At 41.0% G+C, this 22,509-nt stretch overlaps 1 protein-coding gene across 7 annotated transcripts in view; it reads left to right on the forward strand.

Moving 5' to 3' along the window:
* The first annotated feature begins 45 nt into the window (after positions 1-45).
* Positions 46-22,509, forward strand: part of TRIM33 (tripartite motif containing 33) — a 59,334-nt gene continuing 36,870 nt past the window's right edge. For 3 of the 7 annotated variants that reach the window (XM_081009795.1, XM_081009796.1, XM_081009797.1), the window contains exons 1-3: positions 100-643; positions 21,470-21,588; positions 21,725-21,872. In XM_081009795.1, the coding sequence (XP_080865921.1) occupies positions 115-643; positions 21,470-21,588; positions 21,725-21,872 (796 nt within the window). In that variant the 5' untranslated portion in view covers positions 100-114. Of the gene's footprint in view, positions 644-21,469; positions 21,589-21,724; positions 21,873-22,509 lie in introns of all 7 variants that reach the window. The other 4 variants (XM_081009792.1, XM_081009791.1, XM_081009794.1 and 1 more) reach the window with 4 other exon arrangements.

A 22,509-nucleotide genomic window follows, 5' to 3' on the forward strand; every position in this document is an offset into this window, starting at 1 on the left:
GACCTCGCGCCAGATGTGCGTCGGCCGCGCGCGCGCAGGCCGCTAGCGTGCTTGCGGGCGCATGCGCGGTCCTGTGCGTGAGCAAAGCGGGGAGTCGGGTTCAAAGGAGGAAATATGGCGGAAAACAAAGGAGGAGGAGGCGGCGGTGGCGGGGAGGGGGCTGGGGAGGCCGGGCAGGCCGGGGGTGGTACCGAGTCTGTCACCTCCGCCGCGGCGGCCGTTGTCACCTCAGCCGCGGCGGCCGTTGCGTCCCCGTCCCCTCCAGCCCCCGCCGCGCCCGAGGAGAGGGAGAGTCCCGGCGCGGTGGTCCTGGCTGTGGCGGCGGTGGCGGCGGCGGCAGACAAGGGCCCCGGGGAGGCGGAGGCCGCGGCGCCCGTGTTGGTGAGCGTAGGCCCGGCGCCGGGCCCCGTGCCGCTGGCTCCGCTGGGCCCCAGCCCCGCGCCCCCCGCCCTCTCCAGCGCCGCGCCGGGCCCGCTGTCGCTGCTGGACACCTGCGCAGTGTGCGCGCAGAGCCTGCAGAGCCGGGAGGCCGAGCCGAAGCTGCTGCCCTGCCTGCACTCCTTCTGCCGGCGCTGCCTGCCGGAGCCCGAGCGCCAGCTGAACGTGCCCGTGCCCGGCGGCGCCAACGGGGACATCCAGCAGGGTGAGTGGGGAGGCTCCGGGCATGGGCGGAGGTCCAGCTGGGGACCCGCTGGATGCCCCGCTGCCTGGGGGGGACCCGGCCGGAGGAGTCGGGCCAGGTTGCTAGGCGCCCCGTTACTAAGCTGCGACAGCTCTGGCTCGAGTCGCGAGTGTGGGGTGTGGAGGGTGAAGACCAGAAGCCCGGTTCTTCTGAGAGGCTGCGGGGAAAGGGGGCGGAAAGCAAGCAAGGGCAAGGTGGATAGAGCTATAGGAAGAAGATCCAGGGAAATAGAGATTAGGAAGTGATGTGTTGCTGGTGATGTTGAGTAGCGAGGACCGATATGCTGGAGTTACCCTAGACGGTCTTTTTCCTTGCAGATGTTGTGGTGCACTTGTTGGTTTACAGCAGGGAGACGCGGGTTCGCAGCATCAGGGCCATGCACTGAAGAATATTATGTGTACAGTATCTTAAATTCTAGACAGTCAGCTGTAGAGAGAGCACATGTTGAATCAGTTGTACAGAAAAGAAATTAGGATCTCCAGCCACTCTTTTAAAAGCAGTTAAGTAAGAATATTAATAACTGGAGATGGTACTCTTGCTACTCTATGCAATACAGTTTATGACGTGATGAAAGGTTTGTCAAACTTGGCTGGATTTATCATTTGTAATAATGCATTCTCCTTCGAGGAAATTGCCCTTGTGTTACTCTAGGTATTGCAGCAGTTCTCAATCTCTCTCTCTAGCTGTGATGTAGGTTTTCTGGAAAAGAATTGAAATTAGGGGAATTTGCATATGGCAACTTAAATCAGAACTTTTAAATGCCTGAGATCTAACGTAGAATGCTTGTTTTACTTAGTAAACAAAGCTAAAAGCATTGAATGCCAAGTTTGCCTAATAGTGTATTTGGCACCCATTTGTTATTACTAATCAACTTTTGAAACACTAAATGTTCTGCAGAAAAATAAAGCGTTGGAAACTTTTCTGATTTGGAGAATTTTCTGCTTCACATCACGTCTCTTTAGTAATGCTAGGTGCCCCTTCTTCTGAACCTGTTTTCAATATATCATTGTACGCCACCCCAATCTCTGAGCAGTGCAAGATTCCAGGGGTTGCAGGTGCTCACCCAATGTTTTGTGTTTCCTTTTGGAAATGAGGCACAGTGGAGACTGTGGTGTCTTAGTGACATGGTTTATTTACACATATATGCAACCCGAGCCTACAATGGACAGGTTCACAGTATTGAACACCCCAAAAGGGTCTTGTTTCTCTATAACCACAGTATTGGATTCAAGCAGGCATTAAACATTGCTCTTGGACTCTCTACCCCATCATATCACTGATTTCCTCACCTCTCTACTCTAAACTCTGGCTTTATATTTTGCTGGTGGGTGCCTCCACCCATTTGATATCTCCAAGGAGCCCCTTGATCGTTTGTTTTCTTAATAACCCATCCAACAGATCTCCTCTGCACAGGAAGGTAGCTTGGCTTAATTAGCTGTTAACAATTGCTGGATCTAGGGATTAGATGTGTCCGGCCCTCAGTTTAACACCCCAAGAGTTGATTAAATTCTAACACTTTCTGGATCCATGGATTATACGAGTCTGGCACCCATAAACTCATAACAACACCCACCATTATTTTCAATATTCACACACTTGGGCAAGCCACACTGGGGACTGTGGGAATGAAAATAGGGCCATTGTTCATCAGCTCAAGATAAAAAGTCTGGGGGAAACTAAAATTGGAGGGGTGTGTGTGGACTGAATCACTGTCTTTCTGAATCCAGAGTCTCTGAACTATGTAATACAAATATGTAATATATGGGCATGGTGCAGTAGTTATGTTTGGTTTTACAGCTTTTGGAGACGCAAGTTAAGTGGATGTTAAAGGACACTTGCCCAGTATATATTTCCATAAAGTGGGTGGGTATGAAGGAGCAGATATTTTATTGTCTTTTGTTTCGTTGGGACCTGTTTGATTGGGGGCCTCTAAGTGTTGATGCCTTTCTTACATTGAAGCATACTCAATAAGAAAATGTTTGGAGCTATTATATAGGTCACAGGTGGCAATTGTGTATGCTTCTTTTTTGGCAGCCTATATGTGCTTAGAAACTGTTGTTGCTTTCTAACACATGAATATCACGTATGGCAGTATACATGCAGCTTTCATGCACTTTTTTTTTACAAGAAAATGCTTAGTAGTGTTTAGTTGTCATATCTACCGTATTTACTCAAATCTAATGCTCACCTTTTTTTGCCAAACTACATTGCGAAAATTAAGTTGTGCATTAGATTCAATGGCACATTTACATTTGCCAGCAAATACTTTTTTTGGTTTCATGGTTCTGAAAATTGAGGTGCACATTATATTCAGTGATGCATTAGACTCGAGTGAATACGGTAAATCTGTCTTTACCAGTAGTGTCTGTGAACTGCATATACTTTAAATAGGCCTGGTCACAATCCCATTGTGTTTTCCAACTTCAATTTTGTTAGTTATTTCAGAGAAATAACTAATACCATAGTCCATTTTGGCTCATTATTCTGGATAACTACGAAAATCTTAGATCAAGTCAAGCCAGCAGATTACTGAACAAGTAGATCATTTTATAAGCTGACAATAATTATTGGTTAGTTAGCCAAAATGGACTATGGTATACTATTTTATAAAGAAATGTAGCATATATTACATATGGACACTGTTCTAATACTCACTATTTATATAGCACAATTAATGTGTTTGTAGCACTTTGAACACTCTTGATATCCTTCCAACAACACCCTTGTAAGTTAATCAGTATTATAGCCATACTGCAGAAGAGATCGGAGGTTACAAGACAGTAGCTTGCTGAAGGACTTTAGTGAATTCATGGCATGGAGGACATTTAAACTGGGGACTCAACTGCTATACTGCACCAGCAGTATATGTATTTTGACTTTTTAAAAATCTAACACATTCATTTTCTGTGACCGTATAGGCTTGAAATTAAAAAAAAATGAAAGCTGATATTTCTGTGGTTAGTTTTCAGATCTCAATCAATGTGGTTAGGATTCATTGTATATTACAAGACTATCAAGCCTGGATTTAACTTTTATGAAGGGCAGTGTACAAATAACCTAAGTGAATAAATAGCATACTTTAATGTGCTAGTCTTGGATCCTGAGAAGATTGCAGTACAATGACCTGGTTAGATAAAAGGTTAAACCAAAGTTTAGCGTTATGTTCATGAGTTGTTCCTCTCCCTCCTTGTCTTCTGTTATGCCTTTGAGTAAATGGAAATTTACCTTTAACTGTGTTTTGTCTGTGCAGCCCAGGGTCGTAAACCATAGTTTGAAGTTGGCTTTTTTGAAAAAAAAAAAAAAGCTTAAAATGCTTAATCTGTTTGTTCCAGTTCGTACATAACATAAACCACAGTTAGTTGAAAACTAAGGCGAATGCTGCTGATCTCCAAGTAGCTGCCCTAGATGGGAAGGGAGAAGGACGTGAGCATAGCCCTGCTTGCTTATGTAGTAGTATATGATGAGTTAGTGTTATGTTTGAATACAGGCGCTGTGTTTCAACACTGTTCCAGTTTATGTATATATGGGGGGGGGGAGCATTTGTCCCTGCAAATAAGTAGGGCATAGGCAAACTCGGCCCTCCAGATGTTTTGGGACTACAACTCCCAGCATCCCTAGCTAACAGGACCAGTGGTCAGGGATGATGGGAGTTGTAGTCCCAAAACATCTGGAGGGCTGAGTTTGCCTACGCTTGACATAGACAAATGTAGAGGAGGGCTGCCTATAGTGAGTCATTAAAGTGAAAGCAGTAGTGTGTTTACTAAAATATAGAACCTTCTATAGAAGGTTGCCTTTTTTCTTTTCCAAACAAGAATATTTGTATCATCAACTGATATAATAGGCATAAATTCATCATTCGTTCTGGCATGGAGACAGGGAAAACCACAGTTTTTGAGTTTTTATTCTATTAATGGGGCAGAGCCTCTATCAGGAAAAAGGTGGTAGCGCTAACATATTCCTGCAAGTATAGCTGTTTGTTCATAACTCTTGCAACTGGTCTGCCGTGAAGTGAAAGTCTTGGAAAGTGTGTGTGTGTGTGTGTGTGTGTGTGTGTGAGAGAGAGAGAGAGAGAGAGAGAGAGAGAGAGAGACAGGCTGCCTCTTCAACTATGATGCTGTCGAAGAAGTGTGCATGCACATGAAAGCTCATACCAATAACAAACTTAGTTGGTCTCTAAGGTGCTACTGGAAGGCATTTTTTTTTAATTTTGTTTTGACTGTGGCATACCAACACGGCTACCTACCTGTAACTAGAACTATGATGATGTCTGTTTTGTGTGAACCATTATGTGAGAACATTAATTAATTAATTAATTAATTAGTCACCTAAAAATAAAAATCTCTAAGGCATTTGGCATTTTCACAAGAAGGACATTAGAAGCATCCACCACCACAAATCACAGTTTGTCCTGGGATAGACAAGCAGCATATGAAAAGTGATGAAAGTCAATTAAACCTTATCAATATTAAAATTGTAAAATAGACATAAAGAAAAAGAAAAATCAGTAAAAGAGTCTTTCCCAGTCCTATGTGGAGATGCCATACATTGAATTTGGAACATTATATGTGCAAAAGAGTGTGCAGTATCACTGGGTAGAGTTATTCCTTTCCTTGTAAAAGTCAGTCTAGTAGATTACAGGTCTCTTCAGTAAAGGCTTAGGTTTTGTACCTTTAGCCTACTACATGTGACTTTAGGAGGAGAATGCCTATCAATTGGCAAACAAGTTTTGGATTGACGGAAGGCTAGTAACATTTAAGCTATCCTGCTGTGTCTGTCTGGGGAATAATGAGTTTGTGCTTCTGGTTCTCCATTACACAGGTCCAGGAGATTTTTCCTGTGTATTCTTTGCAGATTTGAAATAACAAAAACAAAGCACTGTAAGTAAGTAAAACCATCTTTTCTGTGCACTTGGATGTTATTGTTTCTAAGGTGCAAATTTTGGTGTAACTCAGGATCTGCTGTGATGAAAATAATTTGATACATGGATAGATCCATTCCAGACAATGAGTTAAAGCTTTAGGGTAGCAGGAGGTTTGGTGCAAGGTGTAGTGAATTTTATGAATAGTTTGTCAAGGTGGTCTTGTCCAATTCAGTTGGGTACGGAGCAAATTTATTTTTGGAAAGCTGTTGGTTAAGTTTGCTGCATAAACACACCGTGTGTTCTTCTGTTCATAAGAGTATTCAAATGAGCCATACATCTGTGGACTTTTCAGGAGAAGTTTAGTATAAGCTAGTCATTAAAGCTGTAGTAATCCTTCAAAATGAATTGGCTTATCTAATTCTTGGTTCTGTCTGTGGTTCAGTGCTCTCATTGGATAAATTTGAGGCTGATTTAGCAGCATTTAACAACAGATTTGTAGAATTTTAAAGATTTAAGCAAGGGCTTAAAGGGCTTAAAAATTATTGATAGAAGTGATAAACAATAAGGCTAAAATGACTGAAATATTTTGTGTGTGTGTGTAATTGGACTGGGGTGCTGCTTGCAAGATGCCATGTTCTGCTTTATAATGGGGTTCTCTCCAGAAGCAGACAGTTCTGTAGTTGTGACTGCTCACTTCCAGGTGCAACAAGCTGTAGTATGAATGGTGAAATAGTTAGGCCATAAAGGCATAGCATGGCAATGTCTCATGTAGAGCCCTTTGCTTGTCACAATGTGGCATGTATTACTTGGTAAGGGTGTTTGGTAAGTTAAGGCCATTTAATGAAATATTCTGGAAGTAGTGCACAGAATATGATCTGCTCTATATAATTAGCTCTTCATTGCGGTACTTAAAGCAACATGTTTATGCTGTCCTTCTAAGCATAGTTATGTAGAAATAATAAAATGCATTCAGTGTTTATGCATGGGCCCTATTGTGCATATTACATGTTTCACAACTGGAGTTTGTCTCTTTGGATGGGGTAACTACTTTTGGTGTTGTCAAAAGTAATAAACTAGCAAAACTAGCTGCCATAATTTTTGGTGTTACATAGTTTTCAGAAATCTTCTTATTGTATTTTACACATATATTAAAAAGTTCTGCTGCCATTTCACTTGCAAACAAGTATTTGAGTACAGTTGTCCACCATGGCTCAGATCTCCTGGCTCCCCCCCCCCCCTTGCAACTATATGTTTTCAGCTATGTGTTTTAATATATTGTTGGAAATTGCCCAGAGTGGCTGGGGCAACCCAGTCAGATGGGTGGCATATATCGTATTTTTCCATGTATAAGACTAGGTTTTTTCCTAAAAGTACAGTGGTACCTCGGGTTAAGTACTTAATTCGTTCCGGAGGTCCGTTCTTAACCTGAAACTGTTCTTAACCTGAAGCACCACTTTAGCTAACGGGGCCTCCTCCTGCTGCCCCGCCGCCGGAGCACAATTTCTGTTCTCATCCTGAAGCAAAATTCTTAACCTGAAGTACTATTTCTGGGTTAGCGGAGTCTGTAACCTGAAGCGTATGTAACCCGAGGTACCACTGTAATGTTACAAATTAGGGGGCATCTTAAGCATGGATACATCTCTCCCCATTTTTTAAAATCTGAGTCCCCCAAAATAGGGGGCGTCTTATACATGGGGCCGTCTTATAGACGGAAAAATGCAGTAAATAAAATTACTACTACTAGTACTACTACGCTGTCTCTTTTCATCTCTCCACCTCTCCTCCTCCCCAGGAGAAAAAGGGGTGAAGGCAGCAAAGTAAAAGCCCCTTTGTCTCTGCTTGGCAAAGGGAAATACAGCAAGGGGGATTTGGCTGTTATATTCCTCACTGTGTTTTCTTCTCACCCTTGCCTGCTGGGGCAGGATTGCAGCCAACAGTTAGAGGGACTTGCTGTGTGTTCTCAGTTGCAGAAAGCACAGTGCTGTGATGGTGCTGAGAGTGGCACAGGTAGATAGGGAACAGCAGCAGGAGTAGTGGTCAGTCTTGTGCCTTTTCTTCTTGGCGAAGGGCATGAAAATCAAGTGAGAACTGGAGAAGTAATCACTTTCACACTTTTTTACATCTCCTTTCCCCCCCTAAAGTTCTCTCCTAGTGCCTTCTGTGTTTGTGTTCTGGATTGATTTTATTTATTCAATTTACCAGCTCTTCTTCCTGAAGAAGCCCAGGATGGCAAAAATCACAGTAAAACAACTTTTATCAGTTAAAAAGTTATGAAAATCAAAACATTCAAACAATGATCTCAGGGTTGCCAGATATTTTCAGCCACCAAATATCTGGGGAAACAGGAATGTTTTAAACTTCCTCCTGAAAGTCAGTAATAATGGAGGCAAATGCACCTCAGTCGCCATGGGGGGCTAGAACAGAAAAGGCTTTATCACAGGTCAGTGCCAACCAGACAGGAACAAGTAGTAGCACAAGATTACCTCCCAATCATAGGATCTTACATGGCTGATACAGGGGAACATGCTTTTTTAGATACTTGGCTTCTAACCTGCTTAGGCCTTGATACAACATAAGCACAAACTGTTACTTGGACCCAGTAGCTCACTGGGAGCTGGTTACACTTTCAGGACTGGTGACACTTGGTCCCATTGGACTACTGCTTTTAACAACCTAGCAGCCATATTCTGTGCTAACTGCACCTTTCATAAATCTTCGAGGGCAATCCCATATACAGTACATTACAATAGTCCAGATGGGAGGTCACCAGATCATGGAAAACAGAGACCAAGTTATCCTGGTCTAGAAACAGCTGTAGTTAACAAATCACAACGAAGCTGGGCATGAGCATTCATAACCACAGAAGCCAAACAAGACTCTAGTGACAAGTTAGAATCCAGGTGTACTCCCAAACTTGTTTCTTCAACAGGAGTGCAACTTCTCCCAGAACAGGTCCTACACCTAACTTCTGGACTCAGGCATCAACTAACTACTCATGACACTTCTGTCTTAACAAGATTCAGGCTCAGTTTATTGGCCTCCATCCACTCCACAACTGTCTCCAGACACCTGTATAACACATTCACAGTGTCTCCTGATTCCAATAGAATTGAGAAATGGAGCTGCGTGTCATCATACCAAAGATACCGTGCTCAGAATCTGCAGATGACAGCTCTCAGCAGTTTAATTTAGATGTTAAATAGCACAGGAGGCAGAATGGATCCTTGCAAGTCCTCACAGTTCAAAAGCTACGGGGCTGAGCAACAATATCCGAATGCTGCTCTCTGGTAGTGACCCTGCAGGCAAGAGTGGGACCAGCATAATTCAGTGCCTCAAACTTCCACCTCAAGTTTCTCCAGCAGGACACCATGGCCAATGGTGTCAAAAGCCACTGAGAAGTAAAGGACTACCAACAGATTTTCACTCCCTCCCTCTCTCCTGATAAAGGTCATCACGATGACCAAGGCTGTTTCAGTGCCAAAACTGGACCAGAAACCAGACTGTTAGGGCTTTTTTTCAGAGGGAACTCCCAGGAACTCAGTTCCGGCACCTCTCAGGTGAGCACCATTGCCATTCTAAGAGAACAAGGGAGTTCCGGCACCTTTTTCACCCGCATGGAGAGTTCTGGCACCTCTTTTCTAGAAAAATAGCACTGCTGTTAGGGACCTAGATGATCCATTGATTCATGCTTTGCCTATAATGACTGAATGCAATAAAGTGAAGGTTTTTTCCAGTCTTAACATTGAAGGTTTGGGGAAATGATTTCTAACCCACACGTAACTATCACATTTTGAAACTAATACAAAGAATAATACAATTGTTCTTCCTTTTGTTCATTGCATACAAAAAATTATCTTCCTATGGTTTCATTATGAGATGTTAAGCCACCTTTTTGCAGTTACTGGTTACCAGGATAATGTAACGGCATTATGGGATAAAATATCTCATGTGCTTAATCCTGCCTTGCAAATAAGTCTCCTCAAATTGCCAGATCACACAAAGTTATACTACCTCACATTCCTACACATACTATGAATTAAAGCAACCCTGTTATATTTCTTTAGGATCTACTCCTGTACAAATTTACCTGAGAATACATTCCATTGACTGCTGAGCAGATGTGTACAAGATTGTACTGTTAATCTCATCCTTACTAGTAATGAGTATAAAAATAGTTCTGTGGTTAGATGGTTAAAGAAGGAAGAACTAAATGGATGAGTCGTCATAAGAGTCGTCAGCAGGCTCATCTCAGCTATCTGCCAATCTCCCATTCCCACCACCCTTCTGAGTAATACCCCTCCCCAACTTCTCACTATATAGAAGGATCTGGCAACTTCTGTTTCAGTGTATCTGAAGAAGTGTGCTTGCACACGAAAGCTCATACCAAGAACTAACTTAGTTGGTCTTAAAGGTGCTACTGGAAGGATTTTTTTATTTTGACTATGGCAGACCAACACGGCTACCTATCTGTAAATGGATGAGGTTTGTTTAGTTTTTAGGTTTGTTTTTTTAAAGATTCCATCCTTTCCTATCCCACAATAGTGCAGCATTTGTTTGTTTTCTGCTCTGACTTGCAAACCAAACAATCAATCAATCAAATGTATGTTCACAATGTGGTTATAGGATTGCAGCTAATTCAAAATTGCTCCCCTCTACCTGGGAGTTGCCCCCATTGAGCTCAGTAAGGCTTACTTCCAAGTAAAACTGTATAGGTGATTTAAAGGTCCAAACCTGGCAGTCATGTTGACTATTCCTTTGCTCCTTACGCTTTAGAAGCACTCAAAAACTATAGGCACTTGTGTACCGCCCCAATATCTTTTGATGAAGGGCATTATATAAATCAAATCAAATCCAGTCAATCAATCAATCTATCAGTCAATCAATCAATCAATCAATCGAACTGTGGTGTCAAAGACATGAGCCTGGAATTTATGGGAGAGACTGAATCAGTTTCTTATGAGATGGATAGGGCCAGTGGTAAACTCTAATAATTTTATTTACTGTACACACCCGACTTTTCAGCCATGCTTGGCTACCAAAGATGCCTAATACTCATGTCCAATATTGCAATAATACTAAATTCCACCAACTACCTTCCTATTTAAGATTTGTCTATTTTTTAATTTTTATTTTTGTCGCTCTCCAAGGAGCTTGAGGGGCATGTTGTACTGGGGACAGTATTAGAAACTCAGATTTATAAGCTAGGCACCAAAAGGCTCCTTAAACCAAGATTACAATAAAAACAAAATGTTTAGTTGTCATTTGGGGGCAAGACTTATTTTTTTGAATGATGGACTGACTGTGATTGATTCTCAGTTAAACATCTGTCTCGTTGTATGACAACCTTGAGCAAGTTTAAGAACTTTGAGTCACTTTATCCAGGGACAGTCCACATATATATTTGTCTACTCCAGCTCTTTTTCTTAATGGTGACACAGACCATTCATAACCTAAGAATATTCTTCACCACTGTGAGCAGGACAGTGGGGTAAGTGAAGACAACAGTTAACTATAATGTTGTTCGCTGCTCCTGCTCAGGCTGCACAGAAAAAGCATTTTGGTTCCTGAAATTCATTCTGATTGTGCAGATAAAAAATAACTGATAGAATTCTACAGGATGTGGTATTAGTGTGTGAAAACAGTCAAGATCCAATGATCCACAGGCATATACCTCCAGATGTGGAGATGTCAGACACAATCCGGGCACCTGGGCATCTTTACTTGGTCCCAAGTGGTCTATAGTCAGGCTAATTTCGAACACTGGTTGGGCGCTGTTCTATTGTATCTTCACCATAACCTGTGACAAATGCTTGAATGAGAAATAGTGGCTTGCCCAAGATCACTCAGTGAACTTTATGGTTGACTAAGATAATAGCTGCAGCTTCATAGTACAGTTGCCGTTATGTAAGAAATGTGAGTAGTAACTAATTGGCAGCCTTGCTAAGAACTAAATGTTATAAACATAATTACAATTTCTCCTGGGATTAATTTGAACTCTTGCTATTGTTATGCCATCATTAAAACCTATAACAAACTCAGTGCTTCATAGGTGCGTCAATTATTATTATTATTATTTTTTAAAAACCATGCTGTACACAAATGGTCTGCTTTAAAGAAGTGGCTGCAAAGCATCTATGGAGGCATACTTCCCCTTTAGGATATATCAGGATTGTCTCTGTTCAAAAGTGCTTCAGGAGAGCATTCCTTTCATCTACCAGAATGTTTGGGCTCAGTGAAAAATACCAAAGTGGAAATGACTAGGAAAAGAGACCTTAAATGAAGGGGAGTGGGGATGAGAACACAATATTTCTTCAGAAAGAAGTTTTGGGACTCAAGGAATATGTTCATCAGAGCAGAAACTCTCTCATACCAGATCTGTGCACAATGTTCCTTAATAATGAGGTCACATACTCAGAGATAGTCATCTCCCAATTACATCTAAGGCTAAACATTAAGCCCAAGGCTACATCTAGTGAAATAATCCTTTTAGTATAACAAGGTCAAGGGAGGGAGGTTGTCCCCTGGCCTATTTTATCGTTGCAGCAACCTTTTGAGGTGCACTAACTCCTAAGGAGGCATCTCCTTCCTCATGAACCTGCATGAGGTCTCTCCTTTGTCTCTGAAGCCTCCACACTGTCTCTTCACTAATAGACATCTGGCTGGCACAATTTTGTGCAGCTTGGGCATCGTCTTCATTATTAGATTACTTGCCCCAGTTTTGCTGCCCATCGTGCCTGCACATGGCACACACACCACTGATCTGGGAAATGATGGTAGAAAGAGCCACAAAAGAACTGTCAAAGGTAGTTAGGGAAAGCTGTTTGGGTTCAGAGTTTTGAGAATTATCATGCAATAGTGAAATTTTTTAAGATAAGTTTTACAGTGGTACACTGCAGCTCGAAAGCCACATAAGATCTGTAATACTTTAGAATGCAAAATGATGGTGACAATGACAAAATGCAGTCAAATAACATTTTATACATTGTATAGTAAATATGAAAGAAAACTAATAACTTATGGAAGATGGTTACTAAAACCATGGGTGCAATGTTATTTTTTCCTGATGTATGTTGGCTAACTTTTATAAAGGAACATGTTATAGAAGTAACCTAAAGGAAGTCTTCCAAAAAGTAGTGACTGGATGAAGCTTGAGGTACTGATGAGGCATCTGATCAAGGCCTGTATTTTAAAATGAGCTTAAAGATATATTTGCGAATGTTTGTATGTTTCATGCCAGGCAGAAACCAGCTGGCTAAGTACTTTGGCAGTTGTTTATCTTCCTGCTCTCCTGAACAAGCCCCCCCCCCCCCGATTTATAGCAGTAGCAGGAGACAAGTTTCTCAAAGTTGTAAAAGGGAATTACAGGCTGGGAGCAAATGTTACACTGACCCTACATATTACAGAATACAATCAAGCTGCAAAAACACTAATTAAGAGTTGGTAAATAGTAAGATTTATTGTTTAACAGAAAATAGTACCATGTGCCTCCCATCAGACTCTAGCCATATTTTCCTAAGGTTTAAGGTATACTGAGAGAGTTAAAGGGCAATAAATTTTGGGAAGAGCTAATGGGAAAAGCAGCTGGCTGGGAAAGGGGGGTGTAAACTGAAGAGGCTTCTTTTGAAGCTGTTTTTACTGAGTTCCTTTTTACTTTGCAAAGGCCTTTTCTTCTAAAAAGCTATCTATGTTATGTATGAGATTTGTTGGCTTAATGTAATTATGCAAAGATTTAGAAAGTAAGAAATGTTAGATTCTTATGTTAGATTCTTATTTCATTGATGGTGTGTGAGAATGTGAACCCAAGATCTCTGTTTAGATAGAATTTAATACCACGAGCCATTTGTTTTAGCCATTTGTTTTGGAATGCAGGGGCAACAGGGGCAAAAGGTGATCAGGTAATTAAGGTGCCTTGTAATTAAGGCAAATGTAAGATATATGGCTACTTGTCTGCCATTTATGGATAGAAGGAAATATAGCTCTTTGTCTCCCATAAAAGGTAATAGGAAATGGGTGTATCTTTTATGATTGGTTCTAGCAAACAGCCAATAGGAATTTCAACCAGGCTGATTGGACAGAGGCAGCCAAAGGAGGAGCAAGGGGGCTGGGCTGAGGAAATATAAGTGCTGGCCATCAGGGCTGGAAAGGGGGCAGAGCTTTGGTAACCATATACCACTGTGCCTATCATTTATTTTTCTGACAAATAAATTATTATTTTAATTTCTCTATTGCTGTGTTGAATATTTCATTCCAGCTAAGCGTTAACCACAAGCAGGGTGCTACACCATTAAAAGAGTAAAACAAGTTGTTGCCTTGGAGTTGATCAGGAGAGGCTTCCTGGCTTAGAAGGAGGGCTTGATATGATGGTAAGAGTTAGGGTGTGTGACAGGGAAGGGCCAGAATATGCAGCAACACCTCTGACATTTCTCCTTTTCAGTTCAGCTATTCCTTCTGCTTTCTTCTTCCTCCTTAATGTTTCCTTGCATTCACATGAATCTGAGTGGCTAGTTGTTTCCTCTGTACAGTGGTGCCTCGGGTTACATACGCTTCAGGTTACATACGTTTCAGGTTACAGACTCCGCTAACACAGAAATAGTACCTTGGGTTAAGAACTTTGCTTCAGGATGAGAACAGAAATCGCGCGGTGGCAGCGTGGCAATAGCGGGAGGCCCCATTAGCTATAGTGGTGCTTCAGGTTAAGAACAGTTTCAGGTTAAGAACGGACCTCTGGAATGAATTAAGTACTTAACCCGAGGTACCATTGTACAGAAGTTTGACTGCATTTGTTGAGGGCTTAACAGCAATTAATTCATTGCACACACTAAAGATTCTGCATAATAATTTTAGAATGGTAGAATGCCTTCTACAATTTCCAACTTCATCAGAGGTGGGTTGGCATCTATGAAAGCTTATGTCATTTTATAATTAAAACTTGTAAAAAAGAATCTCAAGGTGTGTGAAACACATTTTTCCTCTGTATCATACAAGGCAAACACAGTTTTCATATTTTATAAATTATTGTTTAAATGGTGTTTAACACCATGTAGGCTTAGCCATGTTTATGTTGGGGTAAACAAGAAATATTTCACATGTGGTTCCTGTAGAGGAAATATCTTATTCCATGAGATAATGCCACAATATATTTAAGGTGCAACAAGACTTTGGGTGGGATTCACCTAACAATCCCTATCATCAGAAGCCCTGCACAATGGGGATTTCTCCCCTCTGCTCCCCCTGTGCACCCCCCTGGCTGTGGGCAGGTCAGGGAAACCCGCAGAATAGCACATGGTGGGGAGGGAAGGAGAGAGGGGATTGCTCCATCTGGCAAACAGATGGGCTTGTGCAGATGTATCATTTGTAATAGTGTGATGTTGAATTCTTCCGTTTGCTTTTGTCCTCCTAACAATAGTTTTTATTTATTTTTTATTTAAGGGCCCACTCTCTGCCCACTATAATATGGTTGCGTGCCATCCCAATCTCCAAGATTCCAGGAGTTCCAGATTCTCCTGAGATTCCAGGAGTTCCAGACACTTACCCAGGGTTTGTGTTTCCTTTTGGGCACAGTGGAGGTTGTTGTGTCTTTATGCTATATGGTTTATTTACACACACATATAACCTGAGACTGTGATGGAGTCCCCAAAGGGTTATTGTTTCTCCTATAGCCACAGCTTTGGACTCAAGCAGAGGTCTGGAATGGCACAGTCTCTCTTCTTGCTTATTTCTTTCCAGGGCACATTTCCCCTCCTCAACTGTAAACTCTGACTTTTCTCCTTCTCACTTTTTTCCCTTGCACCTAATGAGCCCAGTGTGGGAGACATGTAACTTGAGAGAGAATTTTAATAATTTGGGGTGGGAGAGGGTCAGGTTATGTCTGAGAATGCTCTGTATATTTACTCCTTTTATTTATATGGGAAAGGGGGAAATGAATTAGTGGCCACATAGTGGGGTGGGAGAGCTGAAAATAACATCAATATTTCACATCTGGCAAACAATGCCAGTTTTCAGATAGTACATGGGTAGACGAGTGTGCTCCCGATTCTTTCCTTCTTCCTTTGCAGGTGCAGCTTGAACCACATCTTGAATTCAAGTATGGGATGCAAAGGAAGAATGTGAGCGCACTTATTGCACTCCTAATACAGTGGTGCCTCGCAAGACGAAAAGAATCCGTTCCGCGAGTCTCTTCGTCTTGCGGGTTTTTTCGTCTTGCAAAGCAAGCCCATTAGCTGTTTAGCGGATTAGCGCTACAGTATTAGCGGCTTAGCGGGCTTAGCGGATCAGCTGATAAGCGGCTTAGCGATCAGCTGTTAAGCGGCTTAAGGATCAGCTGATAAGCGGCTTAACGATCAGCTGATAAGCGGCTTAGCGATCAGCTGTTAAGCGGCTTAGCCAATCAGCTGATAAGCGGTTTAGCGGCTTGGGAAAAAGGGGGGGGGGAGGAAAAAAACCCCGCAGGAACTCGCAAGACATTTTCGTCTTGCGAAGCAAGCACATAGGAAATTTGTTTTGCGAAGCACCTCCAAAACGGAAAACCCTTTCGTCTGGCGGGTTTTCCGTCTTGCGAGGCATTCGTCTTGCGGGGCACCACTGTACTTCCTTGTTTTAGCTGTCGCTTCATGCACCTGAGGTTATATATGACATCAGGCCCTAGAAAGGTGGGTGTGGTTTCCAAACATCCAGATGTGCCAATCTCCAAGGCAGGCAAGCCTAAATAGGCCTGTGGGCTGGAGGTTTCTTTCCACTGGACTAGAAGATAAGCAGATCTTTGATTTTGGGCCAGATCTCATTAGTGACAACAATGTTTCTCTTTCCCATGTGTGCTTTATGTTCCTCGTTTGTCTTTCTCAATGCTATAAAAAAGAGAAATGTGCTTTTCAAACATTCTCTTAACTTCATAAAACATATATATGAGTTGGCATGGAAATTGAAACAATTTAAAACATTTTATTGGCTTGCTGATGTCATTGGATATGATCTAAAGTTTTATTTGATCATCTAGTCATTGAATCAGAAGTAAGTGAATAGTGCAGTTATCCATCCAAAGAGATAGAAATATATTGCTAATTCTCATCCGCGTGAATTGCCGGTGCCAGAATGTTTATCACTCCCACAAACACTGTTAATAATGTCATTGTAACAGTTTTTAATTTCTTCATTTTACAGTCTCCATCCCCCCCCCCCCCGGCAAGCTATGCATATTTATACCAGCAACTTAAGAAAATCCTTCAGGCATCTGACTATGTGGATTCTAGTCCATAAAAGCTGTATGTCACAATAAATTTATATCATATTTCTTTTGCCGTTCATAAATAAAATATAAAACAAATGCAGGTAGCAATAACAGTTTTAGTCTTTAAGGTACCACAAGATATTTGGGTTTTTAAAGAGTTACTTACTTAAAAAAACTATTTGCTAGAGTTAGTTTACTTGGTCCGACCTAGGTCCATTGTGATTAAAAATACCAGTACTGTAGTTTATTTAAAGTATTGAAGTGGTGGGGGGCGTAGTTTTGATTAAGGCAAATTCATTTTTTCGTGTAACAGTGCAAACCATTTTCTGTAATGAACTTTAGGTGATAACTTAAGCTGCAATCCTAACCCCATTTACCTAGCAATAAGCCTCATTGCATTCAGTAGGACTGACTTCTGTGTAGACATGGCTAGGATTGCACAGTTATGCATGCTTTAGCATATTCTCTATTCCCAGGCTTCAAAGAACCGTTTCAGAAAGTCTCATTGATAGACACCAATACTTCTAGCAGCAGCAGCAGCAGCAATACACAAGAGGATTTGAGGGTGGGGTGGATCTTATCTGTCACTTCTTGCAGCCCTACAAAAATTGAAAGATGTTTATGCCCCTTTAGTGCTTTTCCTTTCCCCACTGTTGGTTGCACAGAGACTTGACTTCCACTTCACATTATGCACTGGGGAGGAGGACTCCTGTCAGTTCTTTCAGTCTTCAAGGCAGGGCACAAAGTGGTGGAAAATATTTTTCCCAACAGTCTGCTGCCCAATGATGATGGGGAAGTGGGTGGATCTTATCTCACTTTGGGCAGGAATTTTGCTGAAATTAAAACAGAAGCAGTGCAAGCCGCAGTCACTGCTTCTGTCAAAACCTCAGCATGATGTGAGGGATTTCTCTTGCAATATAGTTTATAGAGAAGTGGGAATGGGTGCTGGCAACTGGATTTGTGGAGCCCAGCCAGTTTTGCAACCAAGAAGACTAGGAACTATTTTCTCATGAGTTGGTAGGTTCCTGAGAAGCCCAACAAAGCTGTGAGTTGTATGTAAGAACTTTAAGATTCACTTGTGCTGGCTTTTCCTAGCTCAAGCAATATATTTCTAAAAGGCATCATAGGATGAAGTGCAGATAGAGAAAACAAGACAGGGTTGCCGTATATCAGGACACAAAAATTAAGTTGTTGAGCTTTGCAAAATTTATTTATTTTTTTAAAAAAGAATAATTTTTTAAGCTATTCTTCAGGAAATTTGCGAAAAAAATAAAAACTTCCGATATGGACTGCCATATGCCCGGGTTTCCCCGAACATTTTAACTGCTTTTCGAAAATTCCGTCAGACATCATTTTTGACAGATGGATCCCGGCTTTGTTCAAGAAATTCCAGACATATGGCAGCCCTAAAACAAGACTAACTTTACTTCTTTCGCCATGCTCTGAAGGGTATGTCGCTTGTCTTGCTTTTGATATACCAAATCAGTTCTCTTTGTCTCCATTGTAGTAGCCTTGAACTGAAGGGTGGTATATAAATAGATTAAATAAAATAATGACTTATTTTGAAAACACATGCCCCTATGCTTCTGTCCCTCACTCCTAGCAGTGCAACCATAGCATACTTTTTTTTGTTGATAGATGCTTATAAAATTATTCATCTTGTGAGAGAAGTGGCTAGACACAATAGTTTCTCCCTCTCAATACTGGAGCTTCGGGCAATTCAGTAAAGAGAGAGGACAGCTTTCAGTTGTTGTTTTTTTACAAGCAAGCGGTGTATAAATTTTACAAAATAAATTAACAGTGCATAATTTCTGGAATTTGTATCTATAATAATATGTGGTAATGGCTCATAGACGACTTTTTAAAGGGATTTGACCGATACATGTAGCATAGGCCTGGTGGGTCTAAGGAACCTCCATGTTCAATTATGAAATGCCACTGAACAGTTGCTGGGGAGCAAAGGTGTGGGAGGTATATTTTGTTTATGTCCTGCTTGTGAGCTTTGTGAAGCTATCAGTTTGGTTGCTGTAGGAAGCATCATATTGGTATAATAGATAGGGTTTCTTTTATGTTCTTCAGCTGGGAAAAATCTAGCAGTGTGCTGTGGCTGCTCCCCATTTCTTACATCACTTCCTGGTTTTCCCTACCTAAGTACACTCAGATAAGATTGTACAAAAATAAGCAAATATTCAGACTGGTACTAAATCTGTTCTATGTATTTGACCGATACATGGAGCATAGGCTTTCCATTTTTATTTTTATTTTGGCCTGGTGAGTTTTTTTAAAAATGTAACTTGAAAGCTTGCCTGTTTCTGTGCCAGCAAAAAGTTTGTCCAATTAAAAAAAGGTTGCTTTACCAGTTTTATAGTATTGGCTGGTACCACATAATTATTTGTATTTAATTGTTCCATTTATAGCTTAGCTTTTATCCAACAATGCTCTTGATATTTCTTCAATTTTATGTGTTTGCTGTAGGTTTTTTAACAATTGGAAGATTAATTACACAAAATGTTTTTGAGTTGTCACTTGGCTCCTCTCACCTCCTTGTGATCTTCCACAGGGGTTAATTATGGAAATAGTTTTGTTTTTTAGATGCACAATTAATGTATCAACCTAACTTCAACCTTTAATACTTTGATGATAAAGAAACCAGCTCAACTCCTTAAAAACAGCTCTAATTTTGAAATTGGAGAAGACTGTATCCTCAAGATAGGCAGCAACATTTGGCTAGGAGAGGACTGTTGGAAAACTTACTATATTCCATGCTAAATGCACCACAATTCTTCTACCTCCCTTTGGCCACTAAGATCCTTTGGCTGTCAAGAAAGTAGCACAGGAAATCATAGAATGATAGAATGTCAAGATGGAAGGACCCACGAGGGTCATCTGGTCTAACCCCCCTGCAATGCAGCCTGGCATTCAGAGATTTCCACATGGCCGCAGTTGAACCCGCACTTGTCACAAAACACGATTTGTGCCTGGGGAATTTTGAACACTGATGAGAAAACCTCTTCAGATTTAAGCTCTGCCCAGAATGTGTTTGCATAAGGCAGAACAGTATCTGTTGGCACATATCCATTTTGAAAATGTAGAGTCCTTGTTTAGGGACTGTTTTACTTGTATTCTCAAACATTATTGAAAATGGAGCAGAAGAAAGCTCAAACTAATAGCATATTAGTAATAATACAAACATTCATTAAATGTCAGACTTCTGTTGTTTCATATTTAAATCCTACTAATGAGTGCTGTGAACTATTACGGTCTTTCATCAAAAGGCACATCAGCATATATTTGATTGTGATTGCTATTTTAGTAATGTGACATAGATCTGGTTCTTGTATCATGGTAAGCCAGATAATGATTTACTGTGACAATGTGAACCTGCTAGCTCCTAGAAAGATGCATTTTGATCCTCCTCAAAGGCAGCCTTTTGCAGCCTTCTGAGGCCCAGAAAGGTGCTGGACATATTGAGACAAGTATTTCCTCAGAGGTGATGAGCTGTTCTTGTACATAGAACTTTGCACTTAATGGCTTAGCTGTTGGCTTCTGGGGAGATTGCAGCCACTTTGTTGCTCCCTGTCTCAGCGCAGCATGGCACCTAAGCCTAGGTTTGGCTTTGCATGTCATCCAAACTTGAGATTATGGTTAAGATCTCTCCTGCTTACTCATAACCAGTAGCCAAGGTTTTTCCTATGGTTACAGGTCATAGTTCGCAAGGAGATACCTTAACTATGATTATGGGTTCATGTGGCACTGCTGTGCAGAGCTAAAATGCCCAGGGAGGAGCAAAGTGCCTGCGATATTGTCCTCAGGAGCTATCATGTTCATACATTCATGCCAAGCCATGGTTCGACTTCACAGTACATGTGAATGAGACTATAGACTTTGACTCAGTTCTCATGTCATATTAAACTAAAGTTAAACACACACTTTGATTTAACATGACTGTGCATGATGTTCAGTGTGCTGAAAAGTTCTTATTCCATTCCTTGTTGGTCTTGCTGCATCATGAGTGAAACAAGCCAGATTTGGGCTTATCCTGTTGTCTGAATCTGGGCTCATAGTTTGCTTCCCACCAAGCAAGCTGCAAACATCAACCAGTATTTGTTCATGCCTTACTGTTTTGTTTTGTTTTGTTTTGAGGAAACAATGGGATAGATCCATATTAAGTGAGTTGTACTTGGCTTCCACTGATTTAAGTGTAACTTAAATTAGGGCCTACTGAAATCAAAGTTACTATGTAATTTTAATTTCATTTAATTTGGTCTGGATCCAACCCTCTAAGTGGAAAGGATCAAAAACAGCTTGGAAGAGTTGTTCATAAAATGCCACCAACCTGTATTTGTTGTGCTGCTAATTATTTAGTTTCATAAATTGCAATATCCCTGAGAACTGATGAAGTATGGCGTAATAAAAACCAACTGTTCTGAAACTTTATGGAGCACTGTTAGTGTGTTAGCTCCCAGGTTATCGATATAGTTAAAAATAAATAAATGTTGTGCCTTATAGGAATTTGAAATATTTTGTGAAACACATTATCTTATTTGGAGCTGAAAGTGCTCTTATGCATTGTCCTTGGACATATTATGCTTAGTAGGTTTGGAAGAAGATTCTGTATTTTAATTACAAATATTATGATGATTTTTAAAATCAAGTTATGGCAATCCAGTAAAGTGTAAGAAGTACCCTTTTTTTGTTGCAGTTGGTGTGATCAGGTGTCCAATCTGTCGCCAGGAATGCAGGCAAATAGATTTGGTAGATAACTACTTTGTCAAAGACACATCTGAAGCACCCAGCAGCTCTGATGAGAAATCAGAACAGGTATGACACTTCTACTCTTTTCTCCTTGCAATGTGATTTGAGTTTTTTCTTGTGTAAGATAAAATATTTTGGTAATTTTTGGATTGACGTGTCAAAGCTTCAGCATTTGAAAATATTCCCCTCCCCCGGCTTTTAGGTGTGCACCAGCTGTGAAGATAATTCTAGTGCTGTTGGTTTCTGTGTGGAATGTGGAGAATGGCTGTGCAAAACCTGCATAGAAGCTCATCAACGAGTTAAATTTACTAAGGATCATATGATTAGAAAGAAAGAAGATGTCTCTTCAGGTGAAATTTCCGTTTCTAACTTAATACATGACTGTCAAGAATAGCTCTGACTCTATAGATAGCTTAGGATACTGAAAATCCATGTCATTTTTGTGTTTTGGAACAGAGAGAGGCTGTTGAATTGTGACTTCATTGGAAAGCAAATAACACAAAATACTTAATTTCATACACGGCTAAGTCCTTTTCAATTGGGCAGCTCAGTTGCTGTTGTTATGTAGCCCATGGTACAATTCTGACACCCTTGCTGCTAAGTTCAATACCTGGCTACCTACTGCTGTCCATTTTCTGATGCTAGGGCCATGGTTTCCCATTGGAAAACTAAACAATTCTTGGATATTTCTGAAGTACAATAACGGTCCAGTCATTAATAAAAAACATTTAAACATTGGCAGTAAACTTTCACAAAAAGTCTGTCCACACGTCTGTTTCCTTAATGTAATTTGGCAGTACAGTGGTGCCCCGCAAGACGAATGCCTCGCAAGACGAAAAACTCGCTAGACGAAAGAGTTTTCCGTTTTTTGAGTCGTTCCGCAAGACGAATTTCCCTATGGGCTTGCTTTGCAAGACGAAATGTCTTGCGAGTTCTTGCGAGTTTGTTTCCTTTTTCTTAAAGCCGCTAAGCCGTTAATAGCCGCTA

This window comes from Podarcis pityusensis, assembly GCF_964106645.2.
Source record: "Podarcis pityusensis genome assembly, chromosome: 6".
NCBI lineage: Eukaryota > Metazoa > Chordata > Lepidosauria > Squamata > Lacertidae > Podarcis > Podarcis pityusensis.